The sequence below is a fragment of the Phyllostomus discolor genome, chromosome 10 (assembly GCF_004126475.2).
Source record: "Phyllostomus discolor isolate MPI-MPIP mPhyDis1 chromosome 10, mPhyDis1.pri.v3, whole genome shotgun sequence".
NCBI lineage: Eukaryota > Metazoa > Chordata > Mammalia > Chiroptera > Phyllostomidae > Phyllostomus > Phyllostomus discolor.
Window position 1 is genome coordinate 76,524,515 of NC_040912.2, and position 24,748 is coordinate 76,549,262.

General features: G+C 46.6%; 1 protein-coding gene across 1 annotated transcript; it reads left to right on the plus strand.

Moving 5' to 3' along the window:
* The first annotated feature begins 1,786 nt into the window (after positions 1 to 1,786).
* On the plus strand, positions 1,787 to 24,459 carry CPA2 (carboxypeptidase A2). The gene is made up of 11 exons (XM_028525641.2): positions 1,787 to 2,056; positions 4,042 to 4,123; positions 4,759 to 4,893; positions 6,321 to 6,416; positions 8,138 to 8,239; positions 10,143 to 10,241; positions 11,569 to 11,679; positions 12,807 to 12,897; positions 14,405 to 14,604; positions 16,650 to 16,734; positions 24,225 to 24,459. Exons 1-11 carry the CDS (start codon positions 1,992 to 1,994, stop codon positions 24,410 to 24,412), a joined length of 1,254 nt encoding a protein of 417 aa, XP_028381442.1. The 5' UTR covers positions 1,787 to 1,991; the 3' UTR covers positions 24,413 to 24,459.
* Positions 24,460 to 24,748: the final 289 nt, after the last annotated feature.

Sequence of the window (24,748 nt, forward strand, 5' to 3'; positions counted from 1 at the left end):
AACTCAATCTCTAGGCTTCTGGGGTTTTTTTTTTTTTTTTTGACACACGAGATTAAAACAACAACAAAAAACAAAATGCAAGTTAATCCAGGAGTTTCTTAAACCAGAAATACCAGATACATGCCTTTCCCCTTCAGGTGGGTACTTGAGAATTCTAACCGGGGATTTAAAGTGTGTGCAGACCAAAAATTCGACACATGGAGGATAGATGAAAATTTCCTTGCGTCCGTTTGTGGTTGATTCTTGCTAGACTGAGTATAATGTGTGTGAATGACGAAAATGCAATCAAGTATGATTCCTAAAAGTAGCTAGGTGTATTTTCTCATTTTGCAATGAAGAGCAAGTTCAGATTAATATAGATCTATGTTTATAGACAAGAAAAAAATCATCTTTGTTTTAATAAATATTTGTTTAGAAATCAGAATCTATGCACCCCTATCATCATTGCAACATTATTTACGACAGCCAAGATTTGGAAACAGACTAAATGTCCATCAGTAAATGAGTGGATAAAACAGCTATGGTACCTTTACACAATGGAATACTACTTAGCCATAAAAAAGAAAATTTTACCATTTGCAACAGCATGGATGGACCTGGAGAACATTATGCTAAGCGATATAAGCCTCAGAGAATGGCAAGTACCATATGATTTCACTCATACGTGGAACCTAATGAACACATTGAAGTAATAAGCAAAGTAGAGACAGGCTCATAGATGGAGAGCAGACTGACAGCTCTGGGGGTGGGGGGCTGAGGGGTAGAGGGACTGAGCAAAAAAGAAGAGAGAGGGAGCGAGAGAAAGGACTCACAGACACGAGCAATAGCATGGTGATTGCAGCGGGGAGAGGAGTGGGTGGCGGTGGAAGAGGGTGTGGGGGGATAAATGGTGATGGAAAAACCCCCAAACACACAGAAATCAGATCATGATGCACTCTTCAATAAAACAAATTTCCAGCCCTGACCAGTGGTTGGGCATCACCCTGCAAAGCGAAACTCATTTGATTCCCAGTGGGGGCACATGCCTGGGTTACAGGCCAGGTCCCCAGCTGGGGGTATGCGAGAAGCAACTGATTGATGTTCCTCTCTCATTTCGATGTTTCTTTCCCTTTCTCTCTCCCTTCCCCTCTCTCTAAAATAAATAAATAAAATCTTCTAAAAATTTTTCAAAGGAAAAAATCAGAATCTATGATATAATTTTTTTCTGTTTAAGGAAAAGCTGTAAAACAGAAGTTTGGAAAGATATACACCAAATGGTTTTCTTTGGGTGCAGAAATTATTGGCGATTACCGCTTAGTAAAACACCTCCATTTTATTGAAACTTGCCAGTACAAGCAATTTCATTGTCATAACCAGGGAGAGATTTTCATTTTGGGAAAAAGCACAGAAACAGAGACATCAATTTGACGCAAATGCAGATGGATCACTTTAGAGACAGTTCAAAATTGAATATTAAAAGGCCTTCTGTTTTGTTTTAATGTAGAGTGAGAACGGGACAGGGCCCCATCTACAGGGAGATTCCGCAGATGGGGGTTCGGCGATCGCCCGGTTTAAGGGTAAACATTATAAAAGTAAACAAATGAGCAAACTAATGGAATGTGATAGACAGGATGCCCAGGTAATTGCTATAAATGTTGTGTCCTTTTGTTGTTGTTGTTGTCAGAGACCTAGAAAGGTCTTTAACCTCAAGGTCTATTAATCTGGCTCCTGTCCCTGGGTAGAGCTAGTGGCACTTCGTGTTCTAAATCATTAATACATGATTTGCCTTTCGTAGGCTCTTTCCATTAAGTTTGTTATCTCATCGTAAGAATGGGAAATGTACACAGGTGGGTGCCTAAACCTTGAGAATTTGACCTGCAGGTGGGAATGTTACCATATGGGAATTCACTTGAGTGAATTCTTAGACTGCTGACCCGTCAGCCTCAGCCATGGTCCCTATAAATAACGTCAGGAGTGACGCTGAGTTCTAGATTCTAGCAAGATCCTTGACCATGAGGTGGATCCTGTTTTTCGGTGCCCTTTGGGGGCATATCTACTGTCGAGAAACATTTGTAGGGTAAGTTATGCTTTCTGACACCTGTTTGAATTTTGCTTGCTGGATTCAGAGTCTCTCACTGGATTGCAGCAGAATCGAGGGTGGAAGTGTTCAGTGTTTGCAAAGAGTTCTCTTAGATGTGGAGAGGAGATAGTGGGGTTAATAGAAATGAATGATCAGAGAGAGAGAAAGAGAAGAGAGAGGAGAGGAGGGGGGAGAGAGAGAGAGAGAGAGAGGGAGAGGAATGACATTTAAAGAGAAAAACAAAAATGAAAACTGAACACATACACCCTATTTCTCTCTGTACTTCCTCATTTCCTCCTCTTATGATCAGGATGTAGGGATGAAAGACATGAGTGAAAATGAAGCTGTTTGGCCATTTAGCTCAGTAAGCAAATGGATTGTTCTCCCACCACTTCCTCCCTGCCTTCCTGGCCGTGTCGGCTCTTGTCCTCCCCATCTTCGGACCTAGGGCCTGAGTAGCGGAACCTCACGAAGTGGGAAGACCAGGGCGGCAGATTTCAGTCCAACTCTGACTCTCACGGCTTTGTAAGATTCATCTTTGCTCCAAAGTCCTTTGCTCCAAGACTCTCTGAAGGGCTTTAGGTAGCATTTCTTGAAGAGTGTTTTAGGGAACTAAAAGTGGTCAAATGAAAATCTGGCCCCTTAAAGTGGGTGGTCAAATAAACTTGGGAATCTTAGGGTTCAATAAACTATAGGATTTCCAGGTTTGTTTTTTTTTCTTTAAATAAATTAGCATGTGCTTTAAATCTATGAGAGGAGTTCTAGGTTGCTGCATCTACCCAATATTTTTTATCATAAAACTCTTCCTCACTTTTTCTTACATGCTGAGCAACTCAGCATTTAAACAGCTACTGTTCCTTAGCACACACACCAGGAAATATGAGCCTAATGTATTAACGTTTCCCAGTGCCTCTCCATTTTTAAGGAGGACTCCTGGGAGTAAAGGCATTAGTCAAAAAGAATGAGACTCAAATGGAAGAATTTTCAGACCAGCTGTGGCAGGTGGGTGCTTGAAGGCAGGAGGGCTTTGCATATCTCATCCTATCACACAGTATTCCACTCGAGTTCATTGGAAATTGCGTGGCACTTCGTTTCAGAAGACCTGAATTCTCATCCCTGTGTACGACTGTATGGCTCTTCGTACACATGAACAAGGCAGTGAGCCTACTTGGAGAAAGAGATAGAGGAGAAACATCTGTCCCCAAGGAAGAGTTATGAGCATCCAGCTCTACTACCCAACTTTTTACTAAGGACATGCGTTTGCTTGTTTTGCAACTTCTTTTTCCTGCCGAGTATTCCTGGATGTCCTTTATTCCCTCCCCACGATGCGTGTGTGTGTGGGGGGGGGGGAGGAGAGAGAGGCACGCTGGGATTTTTCTGGGTCCCAGTTGTGCCTAGCTACACCCCAACTTTGGGCTACACACATCTCATTCGGAGATGGAACTCTGATAAATTTGAGATAACAACAGCAAAACAAACACACAAACAAAAACACCCCCACACCCACACACATCATTCTAGGTCTCTCCAGATGTGAATTCAATTCCTCTTCCAAGCACCAAACTAATTATTCTACTTCCAAAGAAAAACAAAAACAAAAACAAAAAAACCACCCTTATTTCTGAAAAACAGGAACAGACAAGTTTTAAAAGCCAGTTCTTTAATGAGCCGCAGGTGTCATTTGAGAATAATCATTAGCTAAAGGAAAGGTAACTTGAATGTCAAGCTTCCTGCTAAGAGCAGGTATCCCTCTTAATTATTATTTAGATAACATACCCTTGGGGGGAGTAAAGCCATTCTATCAACTGCTCATTCTGAGGGTGTGGGTCAGTATACCGTTTATTAGCTTCCCGATTGTCAGAGAGGTTACTGACTGCTGCATTAACCTCCCGGCACGCGGAGCTGAGCCCGGGCAGACAGCAACAGGAAGCAGGGTCTGGGTTTCACTCTTTAAGGTCATGCCTGTGGTTACTATTCTTTAGAGATCAAGTTCTTGAGATCGTACCAAGGAATGAAGAACAAATGAAAACTCTGGCGGAACTGGAGGCTGAGGAAGATCTTCAGGTATCTGTCCCAGAGGGGCGGCTCCACGGGTAGCTGTGACGATCGCTACCTCTCACTTCGGATCTGCTCGTCTTCTCCGACTATGTGGGAGGCCAGCTCGTGAAGCTGGGGTGCAGAATGCCTGGGCTCTCGTCCCGGCTCGGGGACACGGGGCAAGTCACCCACGTTTCCTGTGTCTCATTTTCCCATTGAGTCTAATGAGAATAAACAAACCATTCTTCTATCTCATAGGCTTATTGTAAGAATGAAAAGAGAGATTGAAGTTACTTTGAAAAAGTTCTGAACACTTTGAATGCATTATTTCCTTCCTAAAATAATTTATAGTATAACATTGTTACACAATGAATTAGATCACTTGAATGTCAACTGTTAAAAAAAAAACCTGCCACAGTTTTAAATACTCTGTTCTTTCTGCCCATTTTAATAGCTAACTACGGTGGGGTGGTTATAAAACATATGCCAATGCTTGGCTATTTAAAACCTTTCTTGCAAAATTACAGTGATTCCACAATGATTCCAGTCTTGTGGGCGTGAGATGAACTAGACAGGAATTGACTTCTTGAAATCTATCAGTGCGGAGCTGTCCATGCCTCTGACATGACCCATTCACTGCCTGGGCCTTTTCTCCCTTTCAGCTCGATTTCTGGAAATCACCCACCACACCAGGGGAGACAGTCCATGTCCGAGTGCCCTTTGTCAGTGTCCAGGCAGTGAAGGTTTTCTTGGAATCCCAGGACATTGCTTACTCCATCATGATTGAAGATGTTCAGGTAATTACCCCACAGGGCACCCTTCCAGAGGCTTGCCGGTCCATTTGAACAGAGGACCGTCCTCTTTTATCCTTGGGGACCCTCTGCCAGGAAAGGACCCTGTGGGTGCCACTAGGGCCACCCTGCGGTGTGTCCCATCCCAGCAGAGTGGGCAGGGAGGCCTGCCCCTCTCTCTTTTGCGTTTGGCACAAACAGGATGTGGTAATAGTTTACAGGCAAGGACAAGAGAGAGTCTCCAGCATGAAATGTAAAAGGCAAATGGATGGGTATTAGTCAAAGTAGGTAAAAGTAAGATTTTATTCACCTAGCTTTTAATTGGAGGTTACCTTAGGCCCTGTGTCTGACCATGGGGCATAGATGTATTGGCCACCATATGAGAAGGCACTTTCTGAACAAAAGATGAAGCAGTCAACTCCACAGCCTATAACAGAATTTATTACAGGGTAGTTTACTTCCAGGAAGATTGGGCCAGAGCAGACAGAAATATGTTCCAGGAGATTTGCACAAATTACTCCCCACTACCAGACCCCTGTTGCTGTACTGTGTGTGTGTGTGTGTGTGTGTGTGTTGTGTGTGTGGTGTACTAATGATTGACAGGACAAAGGGACAAAGAATGCTGTAGCTCCAGGGGCCACACCTCCTGGTGGTTTGTGATCAGGGATGTTCAACCAGTGTGCTGCACGAATTTTTAAAACACAGGCTACCCGACCGTTTTTTAGTCAGGGGCAGTGACCTCTTTTCCTTTAGCCTGTCAAATAAAAAAAATGACAACAGCCAACACAATGATAGCCATCCTGTGTGGATGGATCAAAATTATACCTATTTTTTTTTGTCGCATCGGCAGAAAACATATTTTCTGATGTGCTGCAGAATGTTAGTAATTAGTTCCTGGGCGCCATGAGATGAAAAGGGTTGAGAATCGTTGGGATAGGTAATTGTTTATAATCGACACTATTACCAGTTTGATATCGATCCTGGTTGTCGTGGCGTGCCGGCTGTTGCTAATGAAAACATTCACAGCTACATTTTAAGGAACACAGACAGCCATCGACTAGCAAGCTCTGGTATGCCTGTTAAGGACTGTGAAGGTGGTCAAAGGTCACAGCGTGGAACTTAAGAAACGAAGTGAACTCTGGGACACAGAGATGGAGATGGTGGTGTTCACATCTCCATTTCTACAGCCTGGGTTCCCACCGAGGGAGGAGGAGCCATGAGACAACCAGGGGACCGGCTGTCATACTTTATTTGCAGCATCTGGCTGGCCAGGAGCCCCATGAATGCCCCGTGGTCTTTCAGGGTGCTGCCAGAATGAGGCAAAGGCACGGCCCCAAAGCCTATAGGACAGGAAAAGGGATGCTTGGGACCGTGTTGAGCAGATGCAAGGGCACTGCTATCAGCTAATCGCAGGTCTGATTGGTTTGTCTTAGGTTCTGTTGGACAGAGAGCATGAAGAAATGTTATTTAATCAGAGAAGAGAACGGAATGGTAACTTCAACTTTGAGGCTTATCACACCTTGGAAGAGGTAGGTGTTTCAAAAAGAACCTCTGAGAAATGGGCCCTTTTCTCCTCAGATGACAAAACCCATACTTCCCCTCGGTGACTTAATGGAAATGAGTCTCTCATTTCCTAACTTCTCCAAGTCTCCCAGCATGTCACAGCCGGTATGAAGTGTCACGGCCTTAAGGCACGACCTCCAGCCCACCTGCCCGTCCCAGCAGCCATCCCACGGTTTTCCAAGCAGCCGGAAGTGTCTTAAGCGAGCGCACGAACAGCCTCCTGTGGCTGACCGTGCTCTCTGCCCAAGGCCCCCTCGCTGATTTCTGGCGGGTGCTGCCTACAAAGCCATTTGAGAGCTGTGCTTCATGCTGTCACTGATGATAGAATCAGGGGACACCTCTGACATCTCTGACTTCCAGCCAAGGGCCTGGTCTCCCACCCGCCCACGGCTCCCCCGCCTCACATCCGTGCTGTCTTTCCTGAGTTTTGCTGGAGTGATAACACCCCTTCCTCCACTCGAGTCACACACTGACACCTGGGCACCCGGACAAGTCTGCACAGAACTTTTCCTGAGCCCACAGGGGCCTATTTGCACTGGCTGACTTGGGGGTGAGGGGCGGAGGGGCGGGGCACGAGCAGATGGGGGTTGGGGGCCTAAGGGGGGAGGCTGGGAGCAGGAAATATCCAGAGAGGAGGTTTCTGGTAGGTGCTGATTCCCCAGAGCAGGAATTATAAAATGCAAAAAAACTCCGAAAGTAAAGCCCACTCCCCCCAATTTATTTGGTGGCACAACCTGACCTAAACTCATATGGGGGGGGGGGGGCGTATAAAATCTGACCTGAACCCACTTGCTACTCATTTGTGTCGCTGCCAGAAATACCAGTGTACGTGAACATGGAGCAGTGTCACCGGTATAGTATACACACAGTGCATACTCTCGACCTTCCTAAAATCCCCCCCCCCAAAAATAAACCCCTTAATTTGAAAAATGCGGACGGCCTCCAAGGATATCAGATCAGGGCTGGTGGGTCGATGCGGCGGGGGAGAAGAGGGAGCACAGCCTGTCCCCCGCGGGCCCCGCAGAGCGGCGCGTGTCCCGCGCAGAGCCGACGCGGGCAACAGCTGGAGGAGCTGTGCTCCTGCTGTTCGCGCCCCAGACACGCCCAGGCACGTCTCGGTCCCGGCGACGGCCGCAGCCGGCGCCCCAGCTGCACCGCATTTCAATCAACTTCGCAAAGTGGAGGCGACGTCGCTGCTGACATGTGCCTCCGAGGCGGGCACCCTGTCACCCGGGCCCGAACCAGCCCCGCTGCCTTTTGTAATGCCGGTCTCCCCTCTAAATGCCACTTTCCTTTTCTTTGTGTGTGTGCGCGCGCGTGTGCGCTGCTACCATTTGTGTTCCCCTGCTAGTGAGCGCGAGCAGCTTTCTGACCCGGGCAGTTGCACGCCAGAGCTGGGCGGGGAAAGCCACAGGCAAGCCAGGAAAGTGCCATTTTGTTTCCAGCACAAAACTGGAAAAAGCCGGATCCGCAGCCGCAAAATGGCTTCCCGGGCTCCAGCCCCTGCAGAGGCCCGGGGGCTTGTGTCTCAGCTCTGATCCTAACGTCCCCAATCCGGCAGCATCCGTCGCGCTGCCCTCTCTACTTTGTCCCGGGGGAATGAAAAAGGAGGGAGAGGAACATCGCGAATGGGTGCATCAGGTTATTCGTTTGCAAACGTCTTATTTATTCATCTTAAACATTGCAGATTTCCCAAAAAATGGATGACCTCGTGGCTGAGTACCCCGATCTAGTGAGCAAAGTGAATATTGGTTCCTCTTTCGAAAATCGGCCCATGAACGTGCTCAAGGTACACACAGGTGCACGCGCCCAGAGCCTCACGCTCTCGGGCGGGATCTCAGTGCCGGCTCCGCCTGCAGAGCGTCCCCCCATCTCGGCCCCCCCGGCTCCCCCGGCCCCCGGTTCCAACCGGTCCTTGCTGGTTTGGAGTATCCACCTCCGCACTCCCCACCCCCTCCCCTTTTTCCTTTTCTCCTTCCTGTGCCGACTGACGCAGGTCTGCAGGGGTGAACTAGAGCTCTCATCTCGGGAGATTGGCTCGCAGGCGACCGGAGAGCGAGGCGCTAATAGGAACCGAGGGCGGGGGAGGCGGTGCGGGGCCCGGGGTGGCTGGGGGGAAGAGGTGAGGTATTCTGCAATAAATCAAGCTGGTAGTTCTGCGCCCCCCTTTTCTTTCCTCTTTCTTAAAAACAAACAAAAAAAAGATCCCGAGAGATTTTTTTTTAAGCGGTGAAGCCAGAGAGCCGCATTTCGAAAAAGAGTTCCCGCATTAAAAAGAGGGTTCCCGCAGTGGGCGAAAGGGGGACAAGCAAACGGAAATGCCCCCGAACAGGGCCTTCTGTAGGTACTCCAACCTGTTACCTCCAACAGAGATTTCAAGTTTTTTCACCTTGCCCTGAAAAAGAGCGAGAGATTTCCTAGAAAGAGTTTGTTAAGGAAAAAAAAAAAAAAAGAAAAAAAAAAAGAAAGCAAAGAAAAGAAATGTCACAACTCCGTGCTAAATTTGGAAACGTTATGGCTGAGAACCAAGGGACTCAGGACAGATGGATTTCTCCAGAATGTTTTTCTCCAAGAAGGCCTGAGAGGAGTGGTTTGCCAACTTATTGACACTGGGCCACATTTGCTAACATTCGCTACCTTCTTTTTAAAAATTTCCTCCTGCCTGTTTCTCCTGCAGCTGGGTCAGGAAACCGCAGCTCCCCCCCCTTCGCTCCCCGCCTTGGATTTTCCTGGCCTTCCCTTCTCCAGGGTGGTTTGTGGTTGAGAATGTTATGTGTTTTTGAAAGTTCCCTGCTTTTTGCATTTGAACTCTTTGGAGGAAGAGGCACAGAACGTTTTGAGCAAAAAACTCTCAAAACCCATGAAATGTAATCTTTAGCAAGGATTTTCATTTCTCATTTACCTTATCTCCCATGTTTAGAATGCTGCACGGAGCTGGAAGTTGATGGTGCAAAAATAATCTTTTCTCCCCCATTTACTGATCCAGTTGGCAAAGCCGCTGCTCCAAAGAAAACTAAGTCACTTGGATCATAAAATTTCAGCTCTGGAAAGCACATTCAGAGCTTACCATCCTGTTATTATGAAGGGCTCCACAGGTTATCACGAGCATTTTTATTACAAAAATAGCACAGTCATTGTATAAAATTGGAGAATAGAGAAACAGACCAAAAAAAAAAAAAAAAAACAAAGAAAAGAAAAACATCCCCATATTCCCAATTCCACAATTATGGGGCGGTAGCTATTAACATGTTGCAGTGTATCCTGCTTCCTTCTCTTTTCCTCTCCCTCTTACTTTCACTCTTTGGGCATCTACATACATGCACATGAATTAGCATTTTTAAAAAAATAAAAATGGCATCGTACTATTCTATAACCTGTTCTTCAAAATTTACAACATAAAAATGAACATATTTCCATGGCGTTACATTATCTGCTGTGATTTTTTTTACAGACACGAGAAAAGAAAAGGTATGTACTCTCGTTACCCTGCAGTTAAGCTTGCATTAAAGGAAGGGGCCCAACAGAATCACGGGAAGTGAGAAGAGTTAATAGGTGCTTCACTGTCTGCACCTCCTCCTCCTCACTCAATCACATGGAGTGCAGAAAGACAGACAGAGAAGGCCCTGGGTAAAAGAGGAGGGACTGGGGGTCCGCAGTGGCTGAGTGTTCACATTTCCACGCTTCTTTTGCAGTTCAGTACCGGAGGAGGCAAGCCGGCCATCTGGCTAGACGCTGGGATCCATGCTCGAGAGTGGGTTACACAAGCGACTGCACTGTGGACAGCAAATAAGGTCATCTTGCCTAAAAGTCCTTGATTATTTTGTCTTTCTGGGATCAGATCCTACCTAAGCATGCGACAGTCCCCATGGCCCCAAGGGCTCATGCTCTCAGCCCAGTAGCTTCTCTTCGCACACGGGCGGGAACAGACCCACTGCCGCTTTTTTGGTACTGCCCCAGCCAAGTACCCTGGCACTGTCCCTCAGGCAGGCCACCGTGTACCTGTGAAAAGACACAGCGAGCTGGGAGAGATTGAAAGGGTAGCAAAGAAAGACCCCCGGGAGTCAGACTTCAGCATAAGATCGGACAAGAGAAAAATTGCTTTGCTGCCTTGAATTCCCAGGGCTGAGGCACAGTGTGCTAGAAATCTATAAAATCATGGAAGGGGCTCAAGATGGGAAATATATAAACAGGTGTGGAAAGATTTTACTTTGACCTGCAGATCCGCAGTGGAATTAGTAAGGTGTTTTGGTGGCTCTGAAATGTTTCCAAATCTGATTTTTGAAGTCAGGGTATAGCTGTGTCTCTCTTGCACATGTTCATTGGAACTGGAGTCAGGACACCAGGCTGGGTATGACCTCGTCTGGTATTTCTTAAGTAATTCAAAAATGACACGCTATAAATCAGAATGTTAATTCACGAGCAAAGGAAATCAATCCACATCAGATCATTCAAGCATGTGCCACCACGTGCACACTGACTGATACATTTTTTCCCTTCAATTAAAATGCGGTTACCTTTAGGGTATTATGAAATGGATATTTAACAGTTGAATAATAATGCTTTAGGATGACTGAGCACAGGAAATGAGTAAATTTTAATCCAGCAGAAACTTCAACTCGACTGCAATTGATTGCAAGTTGAAATTTAATTCCCCAAATGGAATTTAACTGTTTCTCTGTATCTGTCGGAAAGTCTCCACATAGTTAAGTTATCTGATGTTGGTCATGAGATCTTGGGAAACTATGCTGTGTGGTGATTAAGAAAAAATGTAAACAGTTCCTTGGTTCGTAGGTCCCTATAAGCTACTGACACCATTGCAGAATTCTTCACCAGAATTAATAGGGAGCATTCTCCTGCTTTTGAGAGAACATGGATAAGTAGTATCTGATTTTTAGTTAATATAAGTAAATTATTCTAACCAGAAATAAAAGTATAGGCATTGGCCTATGAAACACATTAACACTGCAGGGGATTAGAGGAAGTCCTGGAAGACTTTCATTGGCTAGCAGTGATATCTCATTCACATTTGGAAAAAACACCTTGCCATACTATTCCATCCCGTGTGCCCTGGGGAAAAGAAAGTATGAGCTTGGCCTCTGTGTTGTTGTCTCTGCTCAGATTGCCTCTGATTATGGAAACGATCCATCCATCACTTCCATTTTGGACACAATGGATATCTTCCTGCTGCCCGTCACAAACCCCGATGGATATGTGTTCTCTCAAACCAAAGTAAGCCTGGACTTTTTCTCTTCTTAGAACAGGAATCGAAGGACCTGTGTAGGAACTTCGAAAACAAGATAAAAGTAATCTTTCTGTCCTTGATTTACCCTAAACAGAATGCTTCATCTCTCTGTAGTGGCCCCAAACGGAGGCGTGCAGTGGAATTTATAATCACTTATTCCAGCACACGATGTCTTCACATATTGCCTCCGTCAGAGCCTTATTTCAGCTGTTAGGCTGGGCTGTTAGAGTTCAGCGTTCTCAGTGAGTCACCTAGGAGATTTGTTCCAATTATCTCTGTGTTTTTGTGGTAGGATTGATAGAAAAGAGGGGGCGGATGTTACCTGCTGACAATTAGATTTGCAGTGGGATTTAGGTAGGCAGTACAATACATCTAACATTTTGCTTAAAATCTGTAGAAGAAATCCTCTGGAGTATTACTAAAAGGAGTTAGGTGCGTGTGTGTGTGTGTTTTTCTTTTTAAAATCTCATTACAAAACACCATTGTGGCAACCGTGACCCCATGTATGTTCAAAATGAGTGAGAGTTTCAAGTTTATTTTTGGAGACATCTGACTACAATAGCGTTTTTCAACGTGTTTAAAAGGAACTCGTACAAATACTAGTACTCATCTTATGAGATACCCTGTGAATAAAGGTTCCATGCTCAAGTTTGGAAAATGTCGTCCACTGTATCTTTCTCTCTTGGATTTTCATTAAAAAAAAAAAAAAAATCAGAGCATTAAAAGACCCTTAGAAGTTCTAAAGTAAATCAGCCAGCTGAGCTCTGTATTTTCCCAAAATATTCTGTCACAAAACCCTCGCTCCCTCCCCACTCTTTGAGTTTTTGTTGTTGCCATTGAATAGCGCTGGTGTTTTCCGGAACACGGTTTGGCAGGTCTTCATTTGAGGAGACGGGAGAAATGTCTACTTTTCTGTGTGTGAGACAGCTTAGAAGCTCCAAGCACAACTCTGTGTGAGGACCGTTCCACACCTCCGTGGGGAGGGCAGTTCGTGCAGCTCCAAAGGGCCTTCCGGAGGGGTGGGGGGACATTAACGAAATTCTAAAGAGACCTCCTCATCAGGCTGAATGAGCGCTCCCCCCCACCCCCATTCTCTTTTGTTTGGATTTTAAAGAATCGCATGTGGCGGAAGACCCGGTCCAAAGTATCTGGAAGCCTCTGTGTGGGTGTTGATCCTAACCGGAACTGGGACGCAGGTTTCGGAGGTGAGCACCCCGGGACTTGCCTCCAGGGACGGTCAGACGTTGTCTGGCCCGCTGGCTGTTTTGCATGGCTCTGCAGGGCTGTCAGCCTGCTAAGCCCATTCAGGATTCAAGCCATTTAAAAACCTATTTGAAAAACACTTAACTGAATTCCCTTCACAGGCACGCAGTGCTGTCACAGAGCTCTGAGCAGCATTTAATATATTTTGTCTCACATCTCGGTTTTCCCACAAGCTGTAGCCGCCTCGGCTTCCGAGCTCTCACAGCAAGACATTGCGCAATGGAGGGAGGCCGCCGGGAGCCCCGAACCAACCACTAGAGGGGGTTAGCATCTATTTGGAAGAGAAGCATTACATCATCTATGGATGCTTCGAGAAAGAAAACTAAAGTACAAGTAGGATTAAGAAACTGATTTTCAAAATAGATTCAAAAGAGAAAATACTAGCTTGCTGCTGTGGCTCTGTTGATGTGCAGCTGTAATTTTTTGGAGTTCAGTGGCAGTCTGGTCGGGGCACGGCTTTATGCTTTCAGGCATAAGTTAGAACCCCTCCTCTCTCATGGCAGAATTGCAATTTGTTTGGTTTTTCCTCAGGAGGTACAGTAACAGTGAGGTGAGAAACTTGATCTCTTCCACTGCAGTTTTCCTAACACCTAGCACAGTGTCTGGAACAGAGAAGGCAAATCACTAAGTATTTGTAAGACAAATAAATTAGCGAGACTCACGGAACCCAGAAAGAACACACTAGGGACTCACGACAGGATACGGATGAATGGCCACTTCTTCATTCATCGGTTTTATCGATTTTACAATAGTTTTCTTTTCTTTTTTTTTAGTGTAGGGGAAAAAATCAAAGCATCAGCTCCTAAATAATGTTGCCCTTATAAAATCATCCTAAAATAAAGCTGACAGGCTATATTTATCCTTTGTTCATATCACTTAGAGACCTTCGGAAGTCCCGGGCCCTGCCCACGCCCTCAGAGTGTCCCTAGCGTTGTAGCCCTGGCCAGGCCACTGTGAACCAGCTTCAGTGGTTATGGGTAACTCTGGTTGCTGAGAAAATCAAGGCCAAAGGTGGCCTTGTGGTCAAAAGGGCTTGTGATTTCCCCGCTGCAGAAGGGGCGTCCGAGGTTCCCTGCATCTGTGGTTTTGTGACTTGGAGGTACAGATGCACAGCCTCTTCTACTCTTGGACTCGAAGAATTGGAAGAGATCCCAGAAAATGAACTTGCTCAACTCCCACCCAACGCAGGAATTTCATCTATAATATTAAACCTAGTTTTCCTTCCAATAACTCCCACAGAGAGGAGATGATCTAATTTGATAGCTCTCTCTGCCATATAGAAGAACCGTATTTTAAAGGATGTCCAGAGTCCCTTCAGTTCGACTTCCTGGCTCGGACATTCTTGCTCTGATTTCCAGAGGAGGAGCTTAGTGATGTGTGGTAATTGGCTTCACACAGTGTCTTCTGAAATCTCACTGTTCTCTTTGCGCTTCTTCTGCACGCCATCAGGACCCGGAGCATCCAGCAGTCCTTGCTCTGATTCATACCACGGACCCAGTGCCAACTCCGAAGTTGAAGTGAAATCCATAGTGGACTTCATCAAGAGTCACGGAAAAGTCAAGGCCTTCATTACCCTCCACAGCTACTCCCAGCTGCTGATGTTCCCCTATGGGTATAAATGCAGCAAGTCAAATAACTTTGATGAGCTGGTGAGTTTCTGAAACTTCATTTCAGCTCAGCCACCAATATCCGTTGTGCAGACGAATAAGTTGCAGTCCTAAAGTTAGGAGCTGAGATGGGAGTGCATCGGGGAGGGACAGGTTATAAAGATGACTGAGGCATGATATGTCCAACCACTCAGAAGACTGTGATGTGGACTTTCCTAAATGAGGTTTCCCTAGGAAATAGAATTCACGAAATTATTATTGCCTTCATGTAGATGAGCAAGACCCTGATTTGAACATAAATTCCCAGGATGTGCTTTCTGTTGCTTAGGAAATAACCACTTGGATTTGGCCCTGAGGCTCTCGGATCTAGTGTCAGGTGCTCTGTGCCGACTTCCAGCTCCTTGCCTAGTACCTTCCTGCTGCCCTCAGCTCTATGACCCTGCCGTCATGGTGCACTGGTGTTTGACGTTGGGCGTAACACACTCACTTCCCTCACTTCGATATCCTCCATTGTCTTTCCTGTCTGAGGGATATGTGAAGTGGTAGCAGCCTCAAGTCAGACGGTGACATCTCAGGTGGCTGCTTACAAATGACCAAGAACTATCCCCGGCTGCAGAGCATGTGCAAATATTTCCAATTTGGCTTTTAGGCTTAATTTTTGAAACCTGTGTACTCGAGATAAGCCATGAGATGCGACCTTTTGGTTAATTTACTTTCAAATAGATTATTGTCAACAGCTCCTGGCAGAAATGGAATAGATTATTCCAATTCAGGTGTATCTTTCATCCCATCAGTTGAATTTTAGCACTGTAGGGCAGTTTTCAGGGTTTTGTTGGTGTGTCAAGGTTGAGTCGGGGAAAGAGAATGTCAGAGTTGAAAAGAGCCTAAAAGGTACTTTTAGTAGATCTTGATCACCTTAAATTATCCACACCTGGTGCTCGAATCTCTGCCAGATAGTTGTTCATCCCGGGATTGGACGGTTTCCTGGCTTTAAGGACCTGTTCCAGGTTGGGGCGTATTTGATTGTTTGCGCTCTTCCTTAGAGAGAGCCAAACCACCTCCTTATGGTTTTTACCTGTCAGCCCTGATTTATCGTCGGGCTCCATGGAGCATGTTTATTTCTCTTTGAGAGGCAAATCCACTAGCAACCTGCTGCTCCCAGGTTTTTCTTATCTCCACTGTTGCAAATACCACCAGTTCTTCCGGGCCCTCATAATAGGGTCCCAAGTTTCCATAACACTCAGCTCGCTGTGTTCCAGACGTGCTTTGGTTTGCCTGTGTACTTCAGGAGTAGCTCCCAGAAGTGGATGTAAAGCTTGCGCAGAGGGTTAACTAGCACAGCAGAGCGTGACCATAACCGCCCTCAGCCGGACCGAGCTCTTCTGCTCGCGCAGTTGAGGGTCAGTTTATTGGCAGGAGCCCTGGCCTGTTGACTCACGTTGGGCTTATTGACAACTGAAACCCCCGGGCTCTCCGAGGAGTCTGCCGAGCCAGGTTCCCCCCATCTGGTAATCGTGCAGTTGTTTTCCTGGACCCGAGTTTCAGACCTGACATTTATCCCTAGCGAGGATAGTAAAGCCTCAGTCAAAATTGGAACCCTCAAATAATGGAAAATATTTTGCTGAGCTCTACTTCTTGGAAAAAGAGACAATCACAGGGAAATAAGCCAATGTAAGGATGTAGCAAAAAAAAAATCACCTTTTTGGGGAAATCCTGGGGTCAGTACACATTCTATTGCGGCCCTTACTCCATCTCCCACCCCCTGGCCCCGCCCTGCCCATTTCTGTCCAGAGCCCTGAACAAGAAGACTTTGGGGCAGAATAATAACCCCGGTCATTATTAATGCAAATATGCAGATGATCAAATAACAATGAGGGTTTTTGTGTTGTATTTTAAAAGCCAACAGAAGTGACGTGTGCTTACTGCTCAGTGAAAGTGGCTGAAACATAAAGGGCGCTGTGCTTATTCCTCAGTTAATCAGAGAGTTGGTCAGTCAGAGTGTCCCCTGCGGCATTCTGCTATTCGGCATCTGTTCTTCCAGGAGATGAGTGTGACCCATTCTCCTTTCCTTGGTTCTCTCACTCCAGAATGAAGTGGCCCAAAAGGCCGCCAAATCTCTGACAAGCCTGCATGGCACCAAGTACAAGGTGGGACCTATCTGCTCAGTCATCTGTGAGTATCTCATGTGTTTGTACAAATGATGCACTAAGATAGCTGGCACCATGTGATTTGGGGCCAAAGTGTTTAAGTGCCCTGATGTAAAATGGACGCCCCTTCATGCACGAGACCCAGCCTTGTCCAGTGTCCCTCAGCGAGGCCTGGTCTCCTCCCTGGCATATTTCCTGTGTGGTATCGACAACAAAGAACTTCCAAAATATGGCAGTTGTGTGCTCTCTGCCCTGCATATCCTGATCCTTACCATGCACTCTTAGCGTGTGGAATCTGTGCCTGAAAACAGGCCTTTGTCACGCCCTGGTCCTAAATCATCACTTTTATTAATGACACTTTTCTTGGCCAGACTTCCTGAGACACCCCGCCCCCCCCACCACGGTGGCCTGGGATAAAAATAAGAAATGTCTGCAGCGCTGTGGGAAAGCCCAGTGCACCCTCATGCAGATTCTGAATCCCCCAAAGGCATCCCTCCGGTTCCTATGGACACAGCCAGAAACCCGGGACCTTGCGAGTGAATGCCCCGAGTTCCCTAGTGTTCCCGTAGCCGTGATCCTTTGGAAACAAACGCTTCTTACAGGCACCCACTCTGTTCAACACACTTTTATTAAGCATCTTCTAAGCACTAATCGTTATGCTGAGTACCAGAGACATAATGAACCACAGAGTCCTCGCTTGGATGTGGGAGATGAAGAGGAAGTCAGTGAGCTTCAGTATGATATGTGCAGTAGGCTGTAAATGCTCTGGAAGTATTAGAAAGTTGGGGGGATCTGGCAGTGGCAGAGTCAGGAAAAGTGTCATGTAGGGAGAGGGCAGGGTTTTGAGGGCCGATCCCCAGAGAGCTAGAGAAGGGAATGAGGGATGGGGCCCTCTGGCCCCTTCACAGCACGTGCAACAGTGCAGAGGGATGAAGCTGGATGATGGGCCCTGGGAACCGCACGGAGGCTTGGGGCTGCTGGAATGAAAGTGGTAAGAAGGGGAGTGGGGGCGTTCAGGGTTTTGTGTACCACGTTAATGAGTTTAGGTTTTGAACCTAAAGGATTCTGGAAGCCTCTGGGGAGTTTTCAGCAGGGCATGGAGCATGTCCAGGTATTGTGTTTTAATTTAGGCAAAACATTTTAGTTTCAGTGTGGAGGATGAAGTGATAATGGACTGGATGTAGGAGCATCCATTATTGGAAGAGTAGGAAGAGCTCTGGAGAGAGATGCTGCCCAGCTAGGGCAGTGAGGATGGAAGGGAGACATCGAGGAGGGAAAGCCAAAGGTTTTTGCCATTAATCGGATGTGGGGAGTTTCTCACCGAAGGACATTGTGTGGCGCCATTAACTAAGGGAGACATCCAGGAAGGTGAACCAGGGGTAGGGGTTGGAAAGATAGTGAGTTTAGCTCTAGAAATATTGAGGGTTTTTAAAAATATATACTTTATTTATTTATTTTTAGAAAGACGGGAAGAGAGGGAGAGAAAAATCAGTGTGTGGTGGCCTCTCACACACCCCCTACTGGGGACCTGGGCCACAACCCAGGCATGTGCCCTGACTGGGAATTGAACCAGTGATCCTTTGGTTCACAGACTGGCACTCAGTCCACTGAGCCACACCAGCCAGGTCTAGAGGTTGTTTTCAAGTGGGGATGCCCTGCAGGCTTTGGGCTACATGGCCCCGAGATTCTGCAGAGAGAAAGAGAGAGAGATTCGGGGATGGTTGACACAGAGAGGAAGGTTGGTACGAGACAGCAGGAGTAGGAAGAGCCATGGGTGCGGGAGGGGAGCGAGACAGGCCGAAGCCGAGGTTAGTGGTCAGGGAGGGAGCTGCAGCACGGCCGGGCAGCGAGGAGACAGAGCTCCACGTTCAGCAGTTGGACGGGAGGCAGCGTTCAACAACGACAAAGGCCACAGAAAGGCTAACTATTACAAGGACAGAATGTTTACCATTGGATTTTCATCGCTAATGTTAAAAAACAAAATTCAACTGAGTAAATTTGAAGATCTAATGGGCTTTTTAAAACAATTCATGAATCGGGCAGCATCCCATCTTGCAACCAAAAGGGCACTCGGGGGGTTGTACAGAATGGAAGATTTTACAGGCAGAAAGAGGGTGGACCAAGAAGTTAAGAGCGGATTATTTCAGGCAAGGACACCTTTTCTTAGGGGAAGGCAGGGGGTCTCACCAGGTAGATTAACTCACTGGTGTGGGTCAGGAAATTCCAAGCTGATTTGTCTAAAATGCCACTCCTGGGAGAGGCTTAAACTGCAATTAGGTTAGGTATTAAATCTAGGTTTGGTGTCATGGGCTTTTAGCACAAGTGATGCCATTTTGGGCCTGTGGTTTTCTCTTTTTTAACACTGGTGTGGGGGAGGAAGGAATTTTCCTGTATCCTCAAGGTTCTTTCAGCTGGTTTAATAAATAGACATGAGGCAGGTTAACAAGAGGAAATGACTGAATTTAATTACATACATATATATATGGGAACCCCACATCCAGGAGAGAGCCAGAGACCCCACATCCACGAGAGGTTCAGTGGCAGAAAGGGAAAGTTTAAACAGATGCATGCAGAAGGTTATTGCGGGACGGTATGAGCAGATGTTCCGTAAGCTAAAGTGTGCCCTGCCCTGTAGATAAGTCAAAAAAAGAAAAAAGGTTATCTCTGATAATCTTTAATTATGGGTAAGGCCCCTAATTCACATTCTTCTAGGTAGTTAAGTGGGGGAGGGCAGAAGTTTTTCTTGCTCCCACAGGGTCCTGGTTGCTTTTAGCTCAGAACAGTCTGCATACTGCACAGGCACATCTTGGGGTGACTTGTTTTGAACCCCTACATGAGCTTATTGGTGACAGTGACAGAGAAGTTTCTGGAGAGTGGTAAGAGGAGCCGAAGGAGCCCCGGGGTGGGCGAGAGGCCGCACTCATGAGCAGACAGCTCTTTGGAGGAACCTGGATGTGAAGGGAAGGAGAGATAGGAATCAAGGATTCCTTTATTTAAAAAAATTTTTTTTAAAGTTTTTTTACATTTCATATTGCTTTTTTCCCATTACCATTTATCTTTCCTATACCCATTATTATTGTTTTGTTTTTTTTTTTTTTAGATAAGAGACTTACTGACTGGGGAAGGATTAAGAGAGGGAACTATGAAAGATGCAGGAGAAAGAAAGAAGAAATGACCAGTGTGATACTTTGCAGAGTGGGGGAGGAGGGTGGCAAGACAGGGTCAAGCAGCGGTGGGCAGATCAGGCTTGAACCAGAGCGGAGTCTGTAGCCACATTGGGGGCAAAGTCAGCTGTCTGTATGAGGGTGGCGGCGGCAGAAATCTGAGGGGATGCACACTTAAGAGGCATGGTTTTCTTTCTCTGTATGTATTTTTAGGCAGAGGGGAAGGGAGGGAGAAAGAGAAGGAGAGAAAAATCAATATGTGGTTGCCTCTCATGCACACCCTACTGGGGACCTGGCCTACAACCCAGGCATGTGCCCTGACTGGGAATCGAACCAGCGATCCTTTGGTTCACAGACTGGCACTCAATCCACTGAGCCATACCAGCCAGGGCCGAGGCATGGTTTATTTTAACCACTGAAAAATAAAATTCAACCCTGTAACTTTGAAGATCTAATTGGCTTTACTAAGCAGTTCATGAATTGGGCAGCATCCCTGGAAGGGCACTCTGGGGGTTGTACACGATGGGTGGTTTTTATAGGCAGAAAGAGGGTGGACCAAGAAATTAAGAGCGGATTATTTCAGGCAAGGACACCCTTTTCTTGAGGGAAGGCAGGGGGTCTCACCAGGCAGGTCACCTCACTGGTGTGGGTCAGGAAATTCCAAGCTGATTTGTTTAAAATGCCACTCCTGGGAGAGGCTTAAACTGCAATTAGATCAGGTGTTAAATGTAGGTTTGGTGTCATGGGCTTTTAGCACAAGCGATGCCATTTTGGGCCTCTGCCCTTCTCTTTAACGGAGTCTTGGAGAGCAGAGAAGTAACAGTGTACGCATCCTATCTAGAACACTTCATGAAAATCCAGAAACTACTGATCTGGTGATATTTCAGATGATGACAGTTCTTTTTTTTTCCAGATCATGATTTTTTGTTTCTTTTTTTCTATTATGATGCATTTAAAAACTTCATAGAAAAACAGAATCCAATAACCAACGTCTTAATTTTCAGTTTCAATTTCATTAATGGTTTTGTCAATGGACACAAATACATTAATCCAGCATGTCCATATAAGAACATTCAAGCCTATAGAGAATTTTTACAGTAATTTATTTGAACCAAGCAGAGGATGCACCTGGAAGTAGAATCTCAACAGACTGAGCAAAATGCTTTGGATGATAAGAGTCTGCAGTTTCTTCCATGCGTTTGAGACTGAGGAGGGGGGTGAGGAAGGTCACGTAGAGGTGAGAGGAGGCAGGGCGGGTGGGAGGACGCGATGGTTCACATGGATTACATGGGCCCTCTTGAGGGTGGTCCCGCTTAGAAGGAGGGGTTTGAAAGGTGCGTTAACCTAGATGCACAGGGTGGACTCGGCTTGCCCAAGGCAAAGAGAAGCCTTTTACGGCCCTGGGATGTGACTCCCCACCACGACCTGCCCCGTTAGGAATTTATGGCCAGATCACGCTGTGAGGTTACTCTCCGTAGAACCTCTTTCCTCATCCGCAAGCTGTCAGCCAGAGTTCCAGTGTGCGTCCAGCTCTTTTTCAGTTAGCATTATTTCCTGTATCATTTTATGTTTTTCCACTCTAGGTATTTGTTTTTCCCATTTTAGTGCTGTGTCCCGGTTACTGGGCCTTCAGATTGTTTTAACTTCTTGTTAAACATGCTACTGTGAACGCATTGGTACAAGCCCCCTTTCTTTTAGGTCTCTCTGGTATAGCACCCCAAGGCGAGAATTCCAAGTCAAATGGAACGAACAGCTTTGGAGCTCATGCTGTTCTCTGGGAAGTCTGAGCTGCCTACAGTGGCCCAGACCTTTGAAACCACTCTCCACGTGGGACAGTTCCCCCCTTTGGTGGGGGCACCTCTAGGGAGGAGGGCCTCCTGAGCCAAGGCTGCAGGGCCACGGGTGCACGCTTCCTCTGTGTGGTGGCCTGTGGGCGGAGGCTGGAGTTCAGAATGTCAGCAGAGTGGCCTCAGCCGCTTTGTCACTGGGGATCTAGTTTTCCCCCCTCCTTAGCTGAGGTATTTACAAGTAAGGTGGACGTAGGAAGCCTGAGGTTCGGTATGTTTTTCTTGGTAAGGTCACAGATATTGAAGACATTTTCAATAAGCAAATATCAGAGGAGTATAGGGTTTGCCGTCTGATATTTTTGGAACCTGACCATTAGTGGTCAAGCAAGTTCTGGCTGCACCTCTGCCCTGAGTCGACGCTGTTATCTTCGATCCTGGTCTCCTTCCAGCTGAGGCGAGCGCTGCCTCTGGGAACTAGTCCTAATGAAATGCTCTGGCCGCCTGCCCCGGGCTGGTATGCAGCCCTGGGCTGAGCACCTGCCTCACTCCACCCAGTGGCGGCTGGACTTCTGTGGTGGGCGAGACATTCCCTGGGCAGTTTCTCATCTGGAAAGGGCTGTGAGGAGCTCTGCCTCAACAGGTGTTTGTCCAGGAGGAGTTGTGACTTGAGTTCTTCCTCAGAGAGGGGTAGGGGACACAAACAACATAGACCTTGGGGACAGGGGAATGGAACCAAGTAACTTTGGGCAGGTCACTTATCCTCCCTTGGTTTCTTCATCTGTGAAGTGGGTTGTTGAGAATCTCAAAAGATAGAAAGGAGGTTTAAAGTATCCACTAACTGGAAGGCACTAGGTAAGAAGTGTTCTTTGTCAGTTTCTCGGTGAACTGCTCCCCTCCATGTACCTCTTGTCCTTGATGTGGCCCAGCTCTTTTGATAGGATCCTAGTCACACTTAGAATCACCACGGACATTTATTGAGTACCCACTTGACAGACATTACCCCAGATCCTTCATCTAATCTTTCTGGACCTAAGCTTTTTATCTATAATAAGGAAATAAGACTAATACCTACTTTGTAACTCAGTGGTGATTAAATGAATCCATTTAGCATAGTGCCTAACACATTTAGTTAAGCACTCAACAAGTGTTGGAATAATAAATATTGTATTATTTCACTTAATTCTCACTGCTCTGCAAAATAAGTAATAGTTTTATCCCTATTTGACAGAGGGGGCATTTGGGACTCAGTGAGATAAGCGATGTGTCGTAGGTCACCAGCTAAATGTTTGGCAGAATCAGGATTCAATCTGAAGCTAGCATTCTGTTTGCTGTGGACTTCTTTTCTTTCCTTCTTTTTCTTTTTTTCCTAAATCCTCACCCAAGGATATGTTTATTGATTTCAGAGAAAGGAAGGGAGAGAGCGAGGAGAGAGAGGGAGAGACAGGTCGACAGACATCAGTGTGAGAGCGGAACATTGATTGGTTGCTTCCTGTATGCTCCCTGACTGAACCTGAAACCTAGGCGTGTGTCCTGACTGGGAATCGAACCCGCAACATTTTAGCAAACAGGGTGATGCTCCAACCAACTGAGCCACCTGGCCAGGACCCACTATGGACTTTTCGTGGGATTGGCTCTGTCGTGTAGCCACACCAAAGGCCTAAGTTAGCACTTTGGGCACCCAGGAAGGCTCAGTTCAAGTCAGAAACCTTTCGGTATCTGCCGTTGACCAGGCGCTACCATAGCCGCTGTGAGTGAAGACAGACGCTGGTCAGAGGAGTCGTGTTCATTCACAGTGTTAACTGGGAGCCCTGTCCCTCCCTGGTACGGCCTCCCGGGTCTTCCCCTTTGCCCGCCCCGTTCTTAGGGACGAGGTGACTTCCTCTATCTCTGCCTCAGCCACCTCCTTCAGCTGACCTCTGCCTGCCCTCTCTGGGCGGGGCCTCGAGCAGGTCCATCACTCAGCTCTTCTGAGTCATTATCACCCCAAGTCTTTGTAGGCTAACGCCACCTTCCTTCATCATGTGTCTTGTCAGCGGCCCCGCATGACACAGGTGCATGTTACTCTATCGGATGAGTCCATCACACACGGCTTGTTGTTTTATACAGAACAAGGTGTGTTCGGCTCTTACGCTGAAAGTTCCCTGAGGTCAGGGACCAAATTTTTTCTTCTATTTGTAATCCCTCCTCTCCCTCTAGAGAAAACAGTGTCCACGCCAGCATTCTTCCCAAGAAGGAAATGGGGTGGCCTCCAGAGTTCCAGGCGATGCCAACTAGGAGAGCAGGCAGGGTTCCCAATGGGTGGGAGAGGCAGAGGCGCCTCAGAACACCAGGGGAAGGCTGAGCACAGGGTCCCTCTACACAGCACCTTTTGCTTTTCGAATGAATCTTGTGTTTTTTCATAAGCATGCTCCCCTACTAAGCTATCCCTGCTCTCAAGGCCCACCCAAGCAGACAGGGGCCCAACTTATCTTTGTGATAATGGTTGAACTTCACACAGAGGTTATACAGCTGCGAGAGGCCGGTGGGAATAGCATAACCAGACTTGAATATCATGTGCCCTTCAGACCAAGCCAGCGGAGGAAGCATTGACTGGGCCTACGACTCTGGCATCAAATACTCGTTTGCCTTTGAACTGAGAGACACGGGTCGGTACGGCTTCCTCCTGCCTGCCAAGCAGATCCTGCCCACCGCCGAAGAGACCTGGCGTGGCCTGAAGACCATCATGGAGCACGTGCGAGACCATCCCTATTAGGGTCGTGGGGGAACAAACACCATTAAAGCTCTCTGGTTTGAAGCAAAGTTGTGGAGTGGTGACTCTTTTTTTTCTAATCTTGATATAGGAGGATTATTTCTTCAATTTATGTTGCCCCAAAATACAGCAGACAGCTGAGTGGTACCCCTTCACCTTTTTAAAAAAATCCATCCTTAGGAAAATGCTCCCAACATCCTTTCAATATTTAAACAAAAACATCATGGTAAAATAGACATAAAATTGATCATTTTAACCAGTTTTAAGTGTACAGTTATCACCACCAGCCTCTCCGGAACTTTTACATTATCCCGAATGGAAACTTCATATCTGAACAGG

What these genes read in the sequence shown, in the direction of transcription:
- CPA2 (XM_028525641.2), top strand. Translation starts at nt 1,992, where the DNA reads ATGAGGTGGATCCTGTTTTTCGGTGCCCTTTGGGGGCATATCTACTGT. An exon ending in CTGGGACGCAGGTTTCGGAG is followed by an intron (nt 12,898 to 14,404) that starts GTGAGCACCCCG and finishes GCACGCCATCAG; the next exon opens with GACCCGGAGCATCCAGCAGT. An exon ending in ACCTATCTGCTCAGTCATCT is followed by an intron (nt 16,735 to 24,224) that starts GTGAGTATCTCA and finishes TGTGCCCTTCAG; the next exon opens with ACCAAGCCAGCGGAGGAAGC.